This window comes from Chiloscyllium punctatum, chromosome 2, assembly GCF_047496795.1.
Source record: "Chiloscyllium punctatum isolate Juve2018m chromosome 2, sChiPun1.3, whole genome shotgun sequence".
NCBI classification, from domain to species: Eukaryota; Metazoa; Chordata; class Chondrichthyes; order Orectolobiformes; family Hemiscylliidae; genus Chiloscyllium; species Chiloscyllium punctatum.
Window position 1 is genome coordinate 12,778,536 of NC_092740.1, and position 19,308 is coordinate 12,797,843.

The window sequence follows — 19,308 nt, forward strand, 5'->3', positions numbered from 1 at the left end:
AAGAGTCCAGCAGGAATTTGCTTTATTTGTCCCAGGCTGACAAATAGCTCCGATCCCAATCACAATGACATAATAGACCTACCACGAAGAGGGAATTTCACCTTTTTGACCTTTCAGGAACTAAAAAGTGTTTGGATTTAAAGGAAACAGTCAGGTTGCAAACCCCTAGCTATTCACAAGTTGCCCCATTCCATACTGCCACTTCAATTCTTCTGTGAATTTTGTACATGCCAGGTGTTTGGTATATCTATTCCAAATGGAACACATTCCACTTTAATCACTGTATTCAAACAACACGAGGTCTGATACAGCATGGGGTTAGATATAAGAGTAAAGTTCTCTCTACACTGTTCCCATCAAACACTCCCAGGTCAGGGACAGCATAGGATTAGATAGAGTGTAAAACTCCTCTACACTGTCTGCATCAAATGCTCCCATGATTAGATAGAGAGTAAAGCTTGCTCTACACTCCCATCAAAACACTCCCAGGGCCTCTCACTGTTTCGCAGAGCACATGATAGACTAGAACTAAGAATGAAAGAGACATAAGGATTCAAAGTGCTTAAACTTAGTTCCTACTGTGTAAACATTTGTCATTTGCCCAGTGTCTTAAGGCTGCGCTTTCACTAAAACTGTCTCAGGTTCTACGAAAATGTCTAGTTTAACAGTTCTCTCTGGCAGCATAGTGAAGTAATGCCAAACTTATTTAAAGTATTAGTCAAGGTTAAACTGTCAATGGAATGTTAGTTAAAACAGACTTGGAGTTAAAATGCCCAGGTCAAAAAGCCAATATTATAACAACGACGTTGAGGCATGCAGTTCAAAACAGGATTCAGAAGGAGGATCCCTTCATTCAAAAGCATAAACTGATCAGTAAACACTGAACATTCTGGGGCCCATTTCTCTCAAAGTAACTGAGGTGATCTGACAGTCTTTAAGATTATGAAACCTTTGGATTAGGCTGGATAGGGAGAAGATGTTTTCATTTAGAAGACCAGAACCAGGTGTCATAAACCGAAGATGATCAGTTAGTAATGAATCCATCTACCCTTCTCCCTCACCTCTGATGGTCTGCATTGCCCTCAATAAATTATTCAGTGGGAGAATGCGGGGTGGGTTACTGGTGGTGACAGGAGGATAAAATATTGCAGGTGATTCTGTGATTGGGGAGAAAATGTTGAGTGTTAAGAGCACGTCTAGATATAGAAATTAAAAAAAATAAAAGTCCAACCCGGAGGGGTCTTATGGCGCAGTGATACGGTCCCTAGCTCTGAGCCAGAACGCCTGGGTTCAACTCCCACCTGTGATGAAGGTCTCTGAATCGATTGATTAGAAAATATCTAGTTAACTACACAAGAAAAAATAAATCCAGTCAGGGTCCCTTGTGGTGCTGTGGTAGTGTCCCTATCTCTGGATGAGACAGCCTGGGTTCAAGTCCAAGCTGCTCCAGAGCTATGTCATTACAGTACAATAAAACAAAAAACTGCGAGTGTTGGGAGATCTGAAACAAAACCAAATTGCTAGAGACATTTGGCAGGTCTGGCAGCATCTGCCGAGAGAAAGCAGAGTTAACATTTTCAGTCCAGTTCTGAAGAAGGGTCATTGGATTTGAAACAGTGACTCTGCTTTCACCCCATTACAGTTGCTAAACTTGCCGAGTTTCCCCAGCATTCTCTGTTCCTATGTCATAACAGGTTGTTCAAAAATGAAATCCAGTCTGGGAGGATGGCAGCCACAGGAGGTGACCAGACTCATAGATGTACTGAGTGGCAGGGGCCGGAGCTGGATGTTGCTCCAGGAATTCAGTCAGCAGGGAGTGCTGGAGGTCCAGCTGCAAGCTTGGATCTCTATAGTAATTGGAACGAGGTCAGTCAGTTGGATCTCTCAGAATACAAGTTCCCTGGCTGGTGCTGTTAATGTGGTGCAATCAGAGAACCCTGACTGACAGATATAAACAGGAGTGACAGAGGTTCTGTTCACTCAGAGCTGGCTCGGAGGGACCTGAAGAATGTCAAGGCCTCTCCAAATGTAAATAAAGGGTGACTTGGTGATTGGATACCGGCCCCTCTGGAGTTATTTTATTCTCCACTGCCTGAAAACAGCAGTGCTCAGATCCAACATTAGGCACCAGTTGGAGGATTTTCAGTTGTACAGTGGGATCCCATCTGTGTGTACCTCTGCTCAGGTGAAATTTCACATCAGCTCAGGTTCCTGAACCTCCCTAAGACCAGAAGACCATAAGACATCGGAGCGGAAGGGAGGCCATTCGGCCCATCAGGTCCACTCCGTCATTCAATCATGGCTGATGGGCATTTCAACTCCACTTACCCGCATTCTCCCCGTAGCTCTTAATTCCCCGAGACAACAAGAATCTATCAATCTCTGCCTTGAAGACATTTAGGGTCCCAGCCTCCACTGCACTCTGTGGCAATGAATTCCACAAGCCCACCACTCTCTGGCTGAAGAACTGTCTCCACATTTCTGTTCTGAATTTACCCCCTCTAATTCTAAGGCTGTGTCCACAGGTCCTAGTCTCCTCGCCTAACGGAAACAGTTTCCTAGTGTCCACCCTCTCCAAGCCATGTATTATCTTGTACGTCTCTATTAGATCTCCTCTTAATCTTCTAAACTCCAATGAATACAATCCCAGGATCCTCAGCCATTCCTCATATGTTAGACCTACCACTCCAGGGATCATCCGTGAGAATCTCCATTGGACACGCTCCAGTGCCAGTATGTCCCTCCTGAGGTGTGGGGACCAAAACTGGACACAGTACTCCAAATGGGGCCTAACCAGAGCTTTATAAAGTCTCAGTAGCACAATGGTGCTTTTATATTCCAACCATCTTGAGATAATTGACAACATTGCATTCGCTTTCTTAATCATGGACTCAACCTGCATGTTTACCTTTAGAGAATCCTCGACTAGCACTCCCAGATCCCGCTCTACTTTGGCTTTACGAATTTTCTCACCGTTTGGAAAAAAGAATACAAGCATGGACTACTTTCTAAAGTGCAAGACCTCACATTTGCTCACATTGAATTCCATCAGCCATCTCCTGGACCATTCTCCCAAACGGTCTAGATCCTTCTGCAGCCTCCCCACTTCCTCAGTACTACCTGCCTGTCCACCTAACTTTGTATCATCGGCAAACTTCGCTAGAATGCCCCCAGTCCCTTCATCCAAATCATTAATATATAACGTGAACAGCTGCGGCCCCAACACTGAACCCTGTGGGACACCGCTTGTCACCGGCTGCCATTCCGAAAAAGAACCTTTTATCCCAACTCTGGCTGTCTGTCAGATAGCCAATCCTCAATCCCTACCAGTAGCTCACCTCGAACACCACGGGCCCTCACCTTGCTCAGCAGCCTCCCGTATGGCACCTTATCAAAGGCCTTTTGGAAATCTAGGTAGACCACATCCACTGGGTTTCCCTGGTCTAACCTACTTGTCACGTCTTCAAAGAATTCCAACAGGTTTGTCAGGCACGACCTCCCCTTACTAAATCCATGTTGATTTGTTCTAATCCGACCCTGCTCTTCCAAGAATTTAGAAACCTCATCCTTAATGATGGATTCTAGAATTTTACCAACAACCGAGGTTAGGCTAATTGGCCTATAACTTTCCATCTTTTGTCTTGATCCTTTCTTGAAAAAGAGAGAGCGCATAACCCAAGCCACCTCCTGGAGCTGTCCCCTGCCTGGCACAGATGTGCTTCTTGGACAGGTTGTTTCTGTATACCATCTACTTCAACCCCTTCAGCCGCCATCTTGGACCCCTTAGCATACACAGCAGGCAGAGAAGGTCCTCAGTAGAGAGCGCTCTATGCAGGTGTTCTTCCAATTTCCACCTGGGACCTTGGATGGAGGGTATTGCACACAACAGTCCCGTGTAAACATAAACGGAGGTAGTTCACTGTTTTCCCACCCACCCCAGCTGGGAATCTATCAGGAAAGAGAGGGGGAGGGGAAAACACAGGTTAGAGAGATGGAAGAGGATGAGGAAGTGAACAACAGTGAGTGGTGAGGGTAAAGTGAGAATGAGAGTGGAAGGAGACAAGTGGAAGGAGAAAGTTGGGAAGGATGATGGGGAAGCAGCAGAGAGAAAGGATGAGGGAGGGAAAAGGAGAGACTGGAGACACAAAGAGAGAGGACAATGCAGGGTTATTTAGATCAAAGCATGTCAAGGTCAGAACAACGAAGATTCTCCACAGTTTAGAGGAATGAAAGAAAGACCATTTAGGACTGTGGTGAGGAGGAATTTCTTCACTACAGGATTGGGAATCCTTGTAATTTTCTACTGCAGAGGGCTATGGAAACTCAGTCATTGAGTATGTTCAAGACAGAGATTAATAGATTTATAGATGTTAAAGACATCAGGAGGTAAGGTTAAGTGTGCCCTAGTTGACAGTGAACAAGCCATTGTTCATGTGGTCACATGAGGGAACACAATCCACCTATCAGAGCATAGAGCCTGTCCTGTGCTGTACTGTTCTTCAGCCCACAATGTTGTACCAAGCATTTTATCTTAATCCAAGATCAAACTAACCTACACACCCCTCAATTTACTGTCATCCATATGCTTATCTAGCAGTTGCTTAAAATGTCCCTAATGTCTCAGATTCTTCTACCACCACTGGCAGTGCATTCCACGCACCCACCACCATCTGCATAAAGAAACTACCTCTGACATCTCCCCTATACCTTCCTCCAATCACCTTAAAATTGTGACCCCCTTGTGACAGCCATTTAAGCCCTGGGAAAAGTCTCTGGCTATCTCTCCATCTATGCCTCATTATCTTGTACCCTTCTATCAAGTCACCTCTCTTCCTTCTTCTCTTCAGTATGAAAAGCCCTAACTCACTCAACCTCTCTTCATAAGAGAAGCCCTTGTGACAACAGGAACGGCACTTACCTCTGTCAGAGCATGTAACTGGCCTTCATGAACACAGACACCCATGAACCTGCCAAGAGAATCATACACCAATTAGCTAGTGTCATAAACATCTCAGGATGAGACAGTCAGTCAGTCATCGCTCTCTAAATACTGTGTTTAGGAATTAGCTTCTCAGTCTGAAGCATTGGCAGATTAGTCATGAATTCATCTCCTGCCTCAAAAACAGGCCACGACTTCTTCTATGACATTAATAGTCAGTCAGATCATTCTGGACACAGAATTGGTTGGCCCATAGAAGAGGGCGGCACAGTGGTTAGCACTGCTGCCTCACAGCGCTGGAGACCCGGGTTCAATTCCCACCTCAGGCAACTCTGTGTGGAGTTTGCACATTCTCCCAGTGTCTGCGTGGGTTTCCTCCGGGTGCTCCGGTTTCCTTCCACAGTCCAAAAATGTGCAGGTTAGGTGAATTTGCTATGCTAAATTGCCCGTAGTGTTAGGTGAAGGGGTGTAATGTAGGGGAATGGGTCTGGGTGGGTTGCTCTTCGGAAGGTCGGTGTGGACTTGTTGGGCTGAAGGGCCTGTTTCCACACTGTAGGGAATCTAAGACAGAGGGTGGTGGTAGATGGAAAGTATTCAGCCTGGAGCTCGGTGACCAGTGGTGTTCCGCAGAGATCTGTTCTGGGACTCTGCTCTTTGTGAGATTCTTATAAATGACTATGGAGGGCTGTTGTAGGTTGCCAGGACAAGAGATCCATAATTTCATGCAAGGACATCCTAAATTGTAAACTCCAAATGGGACTGATAAGTTGATCTGAAACAAAATGCTCTTTCCAATGAAGACTCCGAAGTCAGAAAAAAGTCGTTAAATATTTTTTTAAAAATTAGAAATGAACAATGGGCTTTTTCATTCATTGAGACAGATTCCAAAAAAAAACAAAGACTTGATTTCATGTGTCCAGAACTTTAGTTGAGCAACACTTGGAGTTATGGGGACCAATATTGGTCTGCATGTCATGAAAAGGATAGAGCACAATAGGTGTGTAAGTGTCAGTTAGAAAATGGCAGTTAGAAAAATATCTACAGCAGCACTGGGAAAAGTGAAAACAACACGTACACAGATCCTGCTAGAGCTAAGCCATTATAGCTATCAGAATCAACTGATCAGACTGGGCTCTATTCTCCAGAGAACTGAAAGCTGAATTCTTCCATGGGACCTTGGAGTCGCTGTCAATTCCACCATTTGTTGGTCATTCCTAATTGCCTTGAACGGAGTAGCTTTCCAGGGCATTACAGAAGGTAGTTAAGGGAGTCACTCACATTGCAGCGTGCCTGAAGTCATATAAAAGCATTAGAAAATAGTAACAGAAGTCGGCCATTCAGCCCATTGAGTCTGCTCTCACATTCAACATGGTCATGACTGATCATCTAATTCAGTACACCATTCCCACTTTCTCCCCTATATCCTTTGATCCTTTTAGGCCGAAGAATTATATCCAACTCCTTCTTTGTAACTTCCTATTTTTTGGCCTGATTGCAGAGGGTGGTGTTCCCACATCTCTGCTAGCATTGTCCTTTGAGGTAGAAGTGTTCATGGGTTTGGAAGGAGCTGTCAAAGGATCGTTGGTGAATTCCTGAACAGTTGAAGTGAAATCATAGCTGGCCATTTGGTCCATTGAGTCTATACCAACCCTTTGAAGAGCATCCCACCCAGATCCATCCGGTCCCTGTAATCCTGCATTTCCCATGGCCATTCCACCTAACCTGCATATCTTTGGATTGGAAGCCCACACATACATGGGGAGAACGGGCAAACCCCACACAGAAGGTTGCCTGAGGGGGGAAATCGAACTTGGGTCCCTGGCGTTGTGAGGCAGCAGTGCTAACCACTGAGCAACCATGCCACCAAATGGTATCAACACGTCCAATAGGAAGGGAGATCAGCCTCTGAGGAAGACAGGGGAATGCTGAAGATTTTGATGAGGAAAGATGGGAAAAGACTTGGGCAGAGCATAAACACATGTATCGTTTTAGGGATGACCTAATTAGAAATAGAAACAGCAGCCTAGCTGCATTCGAGATGAAAAACAGAGAAGAAATTCTAATTGTGGCATCACTGGTTGGCCATGAGTTTAACAACATAGAGATGTTTCCTTATCTCAAACATTAGGGAGTTATAGGAGGAAGTAGGGGACTGAAAAAAATTGAGATAACAAGAGTGGAGTGAAACAGTTAGAAACTTCCCTAAACTTAAGTGATATTAGCAGAAAGGAAGTGAATAGCTATTTTTGTTTTTATTTTTAGGATGTGGGCATCGTTTGCTGGGTCAGCACTTATTGCCTGCCCCCTAGTTACCCTTATAGAGGTGGTGGTAAGCTGGGTTCTTGAACCACTGCAGTCCATGTGTTGTAGGTAGACCCAAGCTTACTGATAGGCCTGCTCTCTCACTGGAGAGAGACAACTAGAGAGTTTAACCTAAAGTCATTGTGCCTCACATGAGGCAAGAGATTGAGAAGGAGGGACCTTCATGGTAACTAGACAAAATTGAGGACTGCAGATGCTGGAAATCAGAGTCTGGATTACAGTAGTGCTGGTAAAGCACAGTGGGTCAGGCAGATAAACGGCATTTATATCTCCACCCTGGAGGTTCCCTGCCTTCAATCCTGATGAAGGGCTTTTGCCGAAAACGTCGATTTTCCTACTCCTCAGATGCTGCCTGACCCGCTGTGCTTTTCCAGCGCCACTCTGACCTAGACCTTTGTGGTAACCTCAGCTGGTGTCCACCTTGATGATTTGATGTGCATTTTGATCTTACTTGCAAGTTTATTCACAAAGTTTATCTTCTCCCACTTTAATATGTTTTTGATCATCTTTTGGTTTTTGAAACTTTACCAACTCTCTGGTTTACCACTAGCCTTTGCCTCAACACACTTTTTTTTCTTTCAGTGTGTTGTTATCCTTAACTTCCTGTTTAATCATGGTTGGCTTACCTCAATCCTAGAATCCTTCTTCCTCACTGAGATATGTCTTTGCTGTAAACCATGAACTTAAAAACTATTGTTCCTCAACCACTTTTGCTGCTAAAGCCCTTTCCCAGTTCACTCCAGCTAGTTCAGCCCTCATTCCTTTGTAATTACCCTTATTTAAGTTTAGCTCAGTTGTTTCCAACACAAGTCCTTCCCTCACAAACGGAATGCTAAATTCTACCATGCTATGGTCACTGTTTCCTAGGCAATCTTTCAGTCTGACATCATTTATTAAACATACATCACCAGATCCAAAAATAGCCTGATCCCTGGCTGGATCCACACTATATTGTTCTCAGAAACTGTCTCAAATACACTTCATGAATTCTTCCTCATGGCTTCCTCTATCAATCTGACTGTCCAACCAAATGAAGACTAATGTCACCCATAAGCATTTTTTACATGCTTGTACAACCTTCTGATCCATTCTCTGTCCAACCATATAGATACTCTCATTGGTGTCTTTTTGCCGAAGTTATTTCTTACTTCCACCCATATGGATTAGACATTTGCTGATCCAAGATAATTTCCTGTATCTGCATTTATTCCTTCCTGTGCTAACAAAGCTGCCTCCCCTTTCCACCTACCCTTTCAAAAAGTTGAAAATAGCAGCAACAAGTCCCATCTTGAAGATGCCTGCAGAAATTTACCAAGTCTCCTTAGACAGCACCTTCCAAATCCACAACGACTCCCATTTAGAATGCTAAAGACAGTAGATATATGGGAGCACCACCCCCTGCAATCCACTCACCATCCTGACTTGGAAATTTATCACCATTCCTTTAGTGTTTCTAGGTCAATTCCTGTCCAAGGGCATTAACCTGGGCCTCTGGATCACTAGTTCAATGACATTGAGCCACCATGCAGCATAATGGTTAGCACTGCTGCCTCACAACACCAAGGACCCAGGTTTGATTCCACCCTTGTCTGCGTGGAGTTTACACACCCTCCCAGTGTCTGCGTGGGTTTCGTCCAAGTGTTCTGGTTTCCTCCAGCAGTTGAAAGATGTGCAGGTTATGTGCATTGGCCATGCTAAATTGCTCATATTATCCAGGGATGTGCATGGGAAAAGCAGGATTACAGGGATGTGGGTCTGAGTGGGATGCTGTTCAGAGGGTTGGCTGGACTCAACGGGCCAAAATGGCCTGCTTCCACACTGTGGGGATTCTATAGTTACTAAATGCCACTGTGTCCCTGGTGCATACTTTTCCTATTGAATAGATTACGATCTAAAAAGTGAAAGACCTGCAGATGCTGTAAATCAGAGATCTACCCAGCTCTCTGCAAGAGCAACTCTTCTGGCCCCATTCACCCTGCAAATCCCCTTACAGAGAACTACCAAATCTTTCAGAACTGAAGATAGATTTAAAATCCATCTCCACCACATGCAGCAGATTCCAAATTCTAACGAGTTGGCTGATCAGCCATGATCACATTGAATGGTGGAGCATGCCAGAGGGGCCAAATGGCCTACTCCTCCTCCTATTTTCTATGCTTTACCTGAGAGGGTGGGTGGGTGAGAGTTTATCTGAAAGGTGGAGTGCGTGACAGTGCTGCACCCCTTCATTACTGCTCCAGGAACATCAGCCCAGATTGTGGGCTTGGGTCTCCGGAACCATCCGTCACAATGTGAGAGAGCAGCTCACAGAGCTGCAGCACATGGTCGAGTTAGCACCTGTTCTACCCTTCACAACCATCTGCACTTAGATTGAGAAGGCTCTGACAGGGCTCAGCGTCTGGCAATTTAAATCACTTTGTATGTTTTATAAACTGCAGTGGGATATCTGAGCTCGACAACCAGGATTTAATTACACTCACAGCCTGGTTCTGGCTCAGATGTAAAGGCTGACCACACCTCCACAATGTAATGTTGCTGTCGAGCCACACAGAGGAGTGGTACATGCTGATAAATAATATACGTCCCTATAGCACAGCCCGGTGTCCGAAGAACACAATGGAGAAGAGTCACATCAGAAGCAAAACATTAACTTTGTTACTCTTTCAACAGACGTTGCCAGACCTGAGTTTCTCTAGCACAGTTTTTATTTCAGGATAGCTGTACTGTCCATGGGTTTAAAGCAGGAGAGTGGATAATTACTAATTATCAACAAGTTGTCACCTCTCATCAAAACAGTGGAAGGGAAAATATTGATTTCAGCCTTTAGAATTAATAACCCTTGCCTAGAGACTCGAGATAGTTTTACCAAATCTCATCGCACCTCCAGCCTCATTGAATATAACTTGTTTCTCCTGACAAGTCCAAACTGCTCCTTCACTGCAGTACTGAGGGAGCACTACACTGCCAGAGGCACAGTCTTTCAGATGGACAAGAGACCACTTTCCCCCCCAACACACATCCCTGCCTCCCCCCAACCCCCCACCCGCCTGGGGTGGCCTCGAAGGGAGCCATGGTGCTTTGTTTGAAGCCAGACAGTGGAGATTACACCTTATCCAGTATCTGTGAATAAATATATTATCTGGTGGTTTATTCTGGCAGATTGTGGTATCTTGCTGTGTGGAAATTGGCTGCATTACATTTCTACATTACATTTCAAAAAGCCACAATTGCAATGAATGCTTGGATGGGCTGAATGGCCTACTTCTGCTCCTGCCTCATGGTCTTATGGTAAATGCAGTTTGTTGCATATATGGCTTGGAGATGTCTGGAAGATATGTCGGCACTACTAGAATGCAGGTCCTTTCTTTGTCTTTTACATTAAACAGTCAGGATTTTCAGAGCACAGGTTCAGAACCTTTGGCCTATCGGGTCTGTGCTGATCATCAAACATCTATCTAGTTAAATCCCATTTTCCAGCACATGGCCCTAATCTTATATGCAAAGGTATTTAAAGTCTTCATTAAAAATCTTGAAGGTTCCCACCTCTACCAAACGAGTTCCAAATACCCACCACTCTGCACAGGACGACATTTGTTTTCAAATCCCCTCTATACCTCAAACTCCTGTGCCCTCTAGTTACTGACCCCTCTTTAATAGAGGGGAAATGTTTCTCCATTTCTACCCTGTCTTTGCCCCTCAGAATTCTGTACACTCCAATCATATTCCTCCTCAGCCATTCCCCCCCCCCCCCCCCATCTAAAGAAAGCAACCCCAGGCTTATCAGTTGTGAGGAAAGGTCACTGGACACGAAATGCTAACTGATTTCACCCCCATAGATGCCGCCAGACCCGCTGAGCTTTTCCAGTAATTTCTGGTTTTGTTTCAGATTTCCAGCATCTGCAGTTCTATGTGTGTTTTTTTAAAAATCCCAGACTTATCTGGTCTCTCATCTCCTTCATTACTTCTATGATTTTTCTTCAGCCTTGCTGATTGGCTCCACGTGCCCTTTTCACTCCCTGCCTCTGGAAACAGCAGCTTGCTGTGGAATTATGGTTTGTCAGAATTCAGGACGATGTGTGTTCAAGTCCCCCTTCAGGATGCGAGGATGAATATCAAATTTTCCCTCCATTGAGGGAGTGCTGCACTGTCAGAAGTGGTGTGGTTTTAGGGATGGGTGGGCGGTGAATGAGACTCCAAATTCAGCCCAAACTGTCCCATCAGTTAGACAGGGGTGGCACAGAGGCTCAGTGGTTAGCACTGCTGCCTCTCAGCTCCAGGGACGCAGGTTCAATTCCTGCCTCAGGAGACTGTATGGAGTTTGCACATTCTTCCCACGTGGGTTTCCTCCGGGTGCACTAGTTTCCTCTCACAATCCAAAAGATGTGCAGGTCAGGTGAATTGGTCATGATAAATTGCCTACAGTGTGAGGTGCATTAGTCAGGGGTAAGTAGGGGAATGAGTCTGGGTGGGGGTACTCTTCGGAGGGTCGGCGTGGACTTGTTGGGCCGAAGGGCCTGTTGCCATACTGTACACATTCTAACCTAAAAGAATAAGAAACAGTTCAGCATAGGAACAGGCTCTTCAGTCCACCAAGACTGCACTGACACATGACACCATTCTGAACTAAAAATCTTTTGCCTCTACATCGTATGTATCCTTATTTATGCATTTGTCAAGATACCTCTTAAAATGTTGCTATTGTATCCTCCTTCACTATCCCCTCTGGCAGTGCATTCCAAACATATGCTAGTCTCGATGTAAAATAAAACCTGCCTGTCACATCGCCTTTAAACTTATCCTCTTCTCTGTTAAACCTATGTCCCCTGGTAATTGGTATTTGTACTCTTGAAACAAAAAGACTCCAACTACCCTTTCTATCCAGGCCTCTCATAATTTTGTAAGCTTCTATCAGGTTACCCCTCAGCCTCTGACGTTCAAGTGAAAACAAACCAAGTTTGTTCAATCTCTCCTCATAGCTAATACCAGGCAACATCCTGGTAAATTGTTTCTGTACCCTCTCCAAAACTTCCACATCCTTGTGGTGAATAAAACTGTCTGACCTGCTTACTCCTGTCCCACATCCGTCCAAACCTTTCCTTTTCATGCACTTATTGAAGTGTCTTTTAAATGCTGTAATTATACCCACATCAACCACTTCCTCAGAAAATTCATTCCACACACAAGCCACCTTGTATTTATTCTTCATGTCTTTTTTAAAACCTCTCTCTACTCACCTTAAAAATGTGGTACCTAGTCTTGAAATCCCCTATCCTAGGGAAAAGACACCTTACATTAATCCCATCTATACCTCTCATGATTTTATAAATCTCGATAAGGTCACCTCTCAACCTCCTGCTCCAGTGAAAAAAGTTCCAGCCTTTCTTGATAACTTAAATCTTTAGTGGGCTACATCCTGAACTCTCTCCACCTTAATAATATCCATCCTCTTACTGGGCAACCAGAACTGAACACAGTACTCCAGAAGAGGCCTCATCAATGTCCTGTACAAACTCAACATGTAGGCAGATTGTGGGAAATAGGAGCAGGAGTTTTCTTTATTGGTTGATGGGATATAGGTGTTGCCAGCTAGACCAACATTTATTACCCATTGCTAAACGTCCAGAGGGCAGTTAAGACTCAGCCACACTGCTACAGATCTGGAGTCACATGCAGACCAAACCAGGTAAGGACAAAACAAAAAACTGCATGCGTTGGAATCCAAAAGTTGACAGGCACGATGCTGGAAGTCAGGTAGCATCAGGAGGTGGAGGAGCAGCCAACCTTCTTCAGGACTGGGGCTGGGGGTGAGGGGAGTTGCAGATAAAAGTGTGGGGGAGGGGTGGCGTGGAGAGGGGAGAAGAGCAGAGTGGTGAAGTAGTGATAGGTGAATTCAGGTGAAGGGTACAACCTGGTTGGTCGATGGGAGGAATGAATCCGGTTGGTAGCTGGAAGGAAGGAAGGGTCAGTAAGTGGAATGGAAAAGAAGGGGGATGGGAAGGGAGGTTATTTGAAATTGGAGAACTAAATGCTGCTCAGGCAGAGGATTCCCTTCCCCAAAAGGACATTAGTGAAACAGATTTTTTTTTTAAATGACAATTAGCAATAGTTTAATGGTCACTATTACACTAGTTTTTTATTCCAGATTTTCATTGAATTCAATTGTCCTGATGGGATTTGAGCCCATGTACCCAGAATATTAATCAAGTTCTGGTTACTAGTCCAGTTACATTGCCACTAAGCCACCACCTCCCTAGCAGTAGGCCATTCAGTCCCTTGAGCCTACTTCCTATTCAATAAGATCATGGCTGATTGGGCATTAACATTAACTCCACTATTTTACCTGCTCCTCATAACCTTTGATTCCTCTACACTCCTGAAGCCTGTCTCTCTCAACATGTTCAAGGACTCACTGCCCCAGGGGAAGGAAGTATATTCGTTGTGAAAAAATGTTGAGGCAGATTGAATGAGATACACACAGAATATGATCAAAGGAAGCACTGGGGATAGGGCAACCAAGAAAAATGCAGGAAATCCCAAACCTGCAATTTGTACAATCTGAAAAATCACAGACAGCAGTATTTGGCAAGGGGGAGCGGAGGGTGGTGGTGGAAGGTCATTCCCTCGGTCTCCAAAAAGGCACAAACCATCCTGACGTTGACATACAGCAGTCACTCCTTCACTGGTCGCTTGAATATCCTTCATAGTCTGACCTACACCATGACAGCTTCACAAGGAAGCTCCCTCAGCACCAACTGCCCCAAGAAAACATGGACAGTAAATGCTGGCCTTATTAAGTGATACTTTGCGACCAATGCAGAACTAAAGTTGAGATTGTATGTTTTAGGGAGAGAGGAATGTGACAGAGAGACAAAGGTGGAGGAATAAACAGCAAACAGCTCACCGCAGAATGTTGGGGTGTGAGAGCCGATTCATCAGCTGCACTTCGCGAAGCATGTTGGCACGGTTACTCGGCAACTTGTTCATCTTGAGAACCATCACCTGCCCAGATATCCGGTGTCGCACCTGTGGAGAGACACGGACTGTTACAGCAGTAATCCAGGAGGTCACCAAATCATAACCTAGTCCACCAGTAGGTTAATCAGATACCATCCAAAACACCTCAACATTGTGTACAGCGAGGGGAAGCAAGAGCACTGGTATTCCAGAATTCTGGACTTTCATAGAGATGTACAGCACAGAACCAGACCCTTTGATCCATCTCGACCATGCAGACCCAATATCCTAAACTAATCTAGAGACATAAGCTTACATTCCAACATTGAGTTGGGAAATTTAAATAATACCAAACTAGTCTCCGTACTGATGATCACAATACTACTGACATGATGGAAAAGCCAATCTGTTGCTCAACACCACTCAGGAAGCTTGACACCATCCAGAAAATAACTTGACTGGCACCATATGCACAAGCATCCACTCCCTCCACCACCAACGCTCAGTCACAGCAGTGTATACTACTACAAGATGCAGAGATTCACCAAAGATTCTCAAACAGCACCTTCCAAACCCATGACTACTTCTTTCTAGAAGGAGAAGGGCAGCAGATACATGAGAACATCACCACCTGCAATATCCCCTTCAAGCCACCAACATCCCGACTTGGAAATAGATCACCATTCCTTCACTGGCGATGGGTCAAAATCCTGGAATTATCTCCCTAAGGCCATTGTGGATAAACCTACAGTAAATAGCCACCCGCACATCAAGAAGGCAGCACACCTCCACCTTCAAGGGCAAATAGGGATGGGTATTACATGGTATTTTTACCTGTGATATCAAAAATCACACGAATGAAATAGCCAAAGACAAGTTGGTGAGGGGGAGGAATCAGGAGACTGACAAACACACCCAAATGGTGACCCAGCCTCAACCCATCAGAGGCTGATTACATCTTTTCAGGGCTTTCATTGCCCCTTAACAATAAAGGTTTCAGAACTGACCAGATCAGGGTGAGGAGGTGATCTCTAATCCTCTTGTGGTTAGTTGATCAGTGTCTTTGCTTCAGGCCACTCTAGACACAGAAAATATGATGATAGCAAAAGAATGAACCATTCATATACAGAACTGGCTTGAAGGTAGAAGACAGAGGTTGGTGATAGAGAGTTGCTTTTCAGATTGGAGGCCGGTGACCAGTGGCGTGCCACAAGGATTGGTGCTGGATCCACTGCTTTTTTCATTTATATAAATGATTTGGATGTGAACATAGTGGGTATAGTTAGCAAGTTTGCTAATGACATCAAAATTGGAGATGGAGTGGACAGTGGTTACCTCAGAGTACAAAGGGATCGTGATCAGATGGGCCAATGAGTGACAAATAGAGTTTAATTTAGATAAATATGATATGCTACATTTTGGAAAGGCAAATCAGAAAAGGACTTATGCACTTAATGGTAAGATTCGGGAGAGCGTTGCTGAATAGAGATCTCGGAGTGCAGGTTCATAATTCCTTGAAAGTGGAGTCACAGGTAGGTAGTATAGTGAAGGCGGCGTTTAGTATGCCTTCCTTTATTAGTCAGAGCATGGAGTACAGGAGTTGGGAAGTCATGTTACGACTGTACAGGACATTGGGTAGGCCACTTTTGGAATATTGTGCGCAATTCTGGTCTCCTTCCTATTGGAAGGATGTTGTGAAACTTGAAAGGGTTCAGAAAAGATTTACAAGGATTTCGCCAGGGTTGGAGGATTTGAGCTATGGGGAGGGGCTGAATAAGCTGGGGCTGTTTTCCCTGGAGCGTCGGAGGCTGAGGGGTGACCTTATAGAGGTTTACAAAATCATGAAGGGCATGGATAGGCGAATGGCCAAGGTCTTTTCCCTAGGATTGGGGAGTCCAAAATTAGAGGGCTTACGATTCGGGCGAGAGGGGAAAAGATTTAAAAACAACCTCAGGAGCAACTTTTTCCACATTAAAAAGTGGTGCAGGTATGGAATGAGATGCCAGAGGAAGTGGTGGAGGCTGGTACAATTGCAACATTTAAAAGACATGAATAAGTGTTTAAAGGAATATGGGGGGCCAGTGCTGACAAATGGGACTAGATTAAAGTTAGGATAGCTGGTCAGCATGGATGAGTTGGACCAATGAGTCTGTTTTCGTGTTGTAGGACTCCGTAACTCCAAAACCAAAAGGAAGTCCTCATCTTAAATAAAAACAAAGTACTGCAGATGCTGGTGATATGAAATTTGAAAGTGCTGGATAACCTTACCTTTCCTGATTAACAGGAGTGTGGACAATATATAATAAAAAAAAAGTGTTCAAAAACCGAGCAAAACACAGCCTGGTACAGGCAAAACCACAAAGTGTCAACTTGGTAGAAGACCAGAACATAAATATTGACACTTATCAAGAAGTTGTTCTATTTATATTTACTTTCTATTAACTTTTTAATGATTGCACAGACACTATCGCTGAGCCACACGAACACCCACTCTTACCCATATCCGCAGCATTGTGGCTATCGACACATCCCCCAGATCAAAGCGGAGATCAGTGGAATATTTGGATTTTCAGAAGGCATTTGATAAGATATCACACATTAAGCTACTTAAAAAGAAAAGAATCCAAGGTTTGGAGGTAGTATATTAGCACAGATAGAGGATTGGCTAATTAACAGAAGACAGTAAGATGGGATAAAAGGGGAGAATTTTCAGGATGGCAACCTGCAACTAGTGGGTTGCCACGGGGATCAGTGCTGGGTTCACAGTTACTTACAATCTATATTAATAACTCAGAACAGGAAAGTGAATGTATTGTAGCCAGGTTTGCAGATAACAGAAATATATGTGGAAAGGCAAGTGGTAAGGGTAACACAAAGAGCCTGCAGAGGGACACAGGCAAGATATAGGAACAGGCAAAAACTTTGCAGATGGAATAGAGTGTGGGAAAATGTGAGGTTGTGCACTTTGGCAGGAAGAATAGAGGAGCTGAATATTACTTAAATGGAGAAAGACTACAGAAAACTACAGAACAAAGTAATTTGGGAGCCATGGAGTCAATCAGCATGGAAACAGACTCTTTGGTCCAACCACACATCCAACAGGTAATAGGGAAGATAAATGGACTGTTGGCCTTTATTTCAAAGTGAATGGAGTATAAAGAAGGGAGATTTTGCTAAAACTATACAAGGTACTAGTCAGACCACAGCTGGAATACAGTGAATAGCTTGGGTCCTTTATTGAAGGAAAGTTATACTAGCATCGGAGGCAGTCCAGAGAAGGTTCCCTCGGATGATCCCAGGTAAGGAAGGACTGTTTTACGGTGACAGTGGAGTAGGTTTGACCTGGAATACAGGAAAATGAGAGAAGTCCTGATCGAAATATACAAGATTCTTAGGAGGCTTGACTGGAAAGATGTGAAGAGGTTGTTTCTCCTTGTCAGAGAGAGAGAGTTTAGAACCAGGAAGCATCACCTCTGGATATAGAGAGTCTGCCATTTATGACAGAGATGAAGAATTTGTTTTCTGAGGGGGTAGGGAATCGGTGGAATTCTTTACTGTAGAGTACTGTCAAAGCTGGGTCATTAAATATATTCAGGGTGGAGATGGACAGTTTAATCTATAAGGGAATTAAGTGTTATGGGAGAAAGGCAGGAAAGTGGAGTTGAGGAATATCAGATTAGCCACGATCTCATTGAATGACACAGCTGTTCAATGGGCTGAATGGCCTACCTCTGTTCATACATTTTATGATGCATTTCTTCTGTTCTTTATCCTCATTAACACTTTTCAATAATCATCCTTGAATTTCTCAATTGAACCTGCCTCCACCACATTTCCAAGCAATATATTCCATACCTAAACTATTCACTTTTTTACCTCACACATCGCAATTGCTTCTTTACAAATGAGTCTGAGTGTGTGTGTGTATGTACGCACACATGTAAGAAAGCCGGTGTGAATGCACCTGAGTTTATATGTTTCAGGGAGTGAATGAGCATACTTGTGTGTGTTGGAGGAGTGTTTATGTCTGTGTGAGTGAGCATGCATTTGAGTGCATGCATGAGAGCATGTGTGTTTGAATGTGTGTCTGCATGTGTGTGAATGTTTTCATTTTAGCTGGTGTGTGTGTGTGGGGTTATTTTTAAAACAAAACAATTAAGCTCTGTCTGTGAAGTGCCTACAGCTCCAGAGTTCCACAGGGAGCTTCCACCAACAGAGCTCTCTTCCCTTTTTTGTAGAAATGCTCAGAAATGTGCTTTGCCAGGCATCATTTCGCAATCATTCAGCTCCACCACCACCCCTCCCCCCCACCCCCGCTCCCAAACACGTGCCGTCTGGATATGCTACTTATACTCTGCTCAATTTACTCTGGTTTGAGCCCTGAACCACAGGACTGCCTGATAGAACACCCCTCCCCCACTTCCTCTGCACAACTGAATGAAAACATGACAAGGCCAAACCCAACCTAATTAAAAAATACATCACTCCCCTGTCCTTTTTCCTTTACGTCCCATGCTGAACACTTCAGAGAAGAGCAGAGGAATTTTCCCCAGCATCCTGGGCCACTTGGGAAAAAAAATCTGACCAATATCGTATAACCATTTGTGGGATGTTACTAAATGCAAATTTGCTGCCACATTCCCTATGTTGGCGACATCCGTAGTAGTACTTCACTGATTGTGGATTGTGTTGGAATCAAATCAGTATCACAGAATTGTTACAGCACAGGAGGCTGTGAGGCCCATCACGTCTGTGCCAGCTCTCCAAATAAGCAATTCACCTTTTGCCATTTCCCTACCTTCTCCCCATAACCCAGTGCAATCCCTCACCCAACCCCTCCCTGCATAAATATGCTTTCCCTCCCATTGGCTCCCATCGACCACTTAAATCTGCGCCCACTCTTTCTCGATTCCTTCACCAAGGGGTTGAGTATTCTCCCGTTCTCTACTGGATTAGTGGTGCTGGAAGAGCACAGCAGTTCAGGCAGCATCCAAGTAGCTTCGAAATCGACGTTTCGGGCAAAAGCCCTTCATCAGGAATGCTGCCTGAACTGCTGTGCTCTTCCAGCATCACTAATCCAGAATCTGGTTTCC

At 44.4% G+C, this 19,308-nt stretch overlaps 1 protein-coding gene across 1 annotated transcript in view; it reads right to left on the reverse strand.

Moving 5' to 3' along the window:
• LOC140494402 (dual specificity testis-specific protein kinase 2-like) overlaps positions 1–19,308 on the reverse strand; it is a 134,798-nt gene that overhangs the window by 78,622 nt on the left and 36,868 nt on the right. Inside the window, exons 2-3 of the mRNA XM_072593589.1 lie at positions 14,163–14,284; positions 4,919–4,967 (exon numbers count right to left, since the gene is read on the reverse strand). Coding sequence (XP_072449690.1) covers positions 4,919–4,967; positions 14,163–14,284 — 171 coding nt within the window. The remainder of the gene's footprint in view (positions 1–4,918; positions 4,968–14,162; positions 14,285–19,308) is intronic.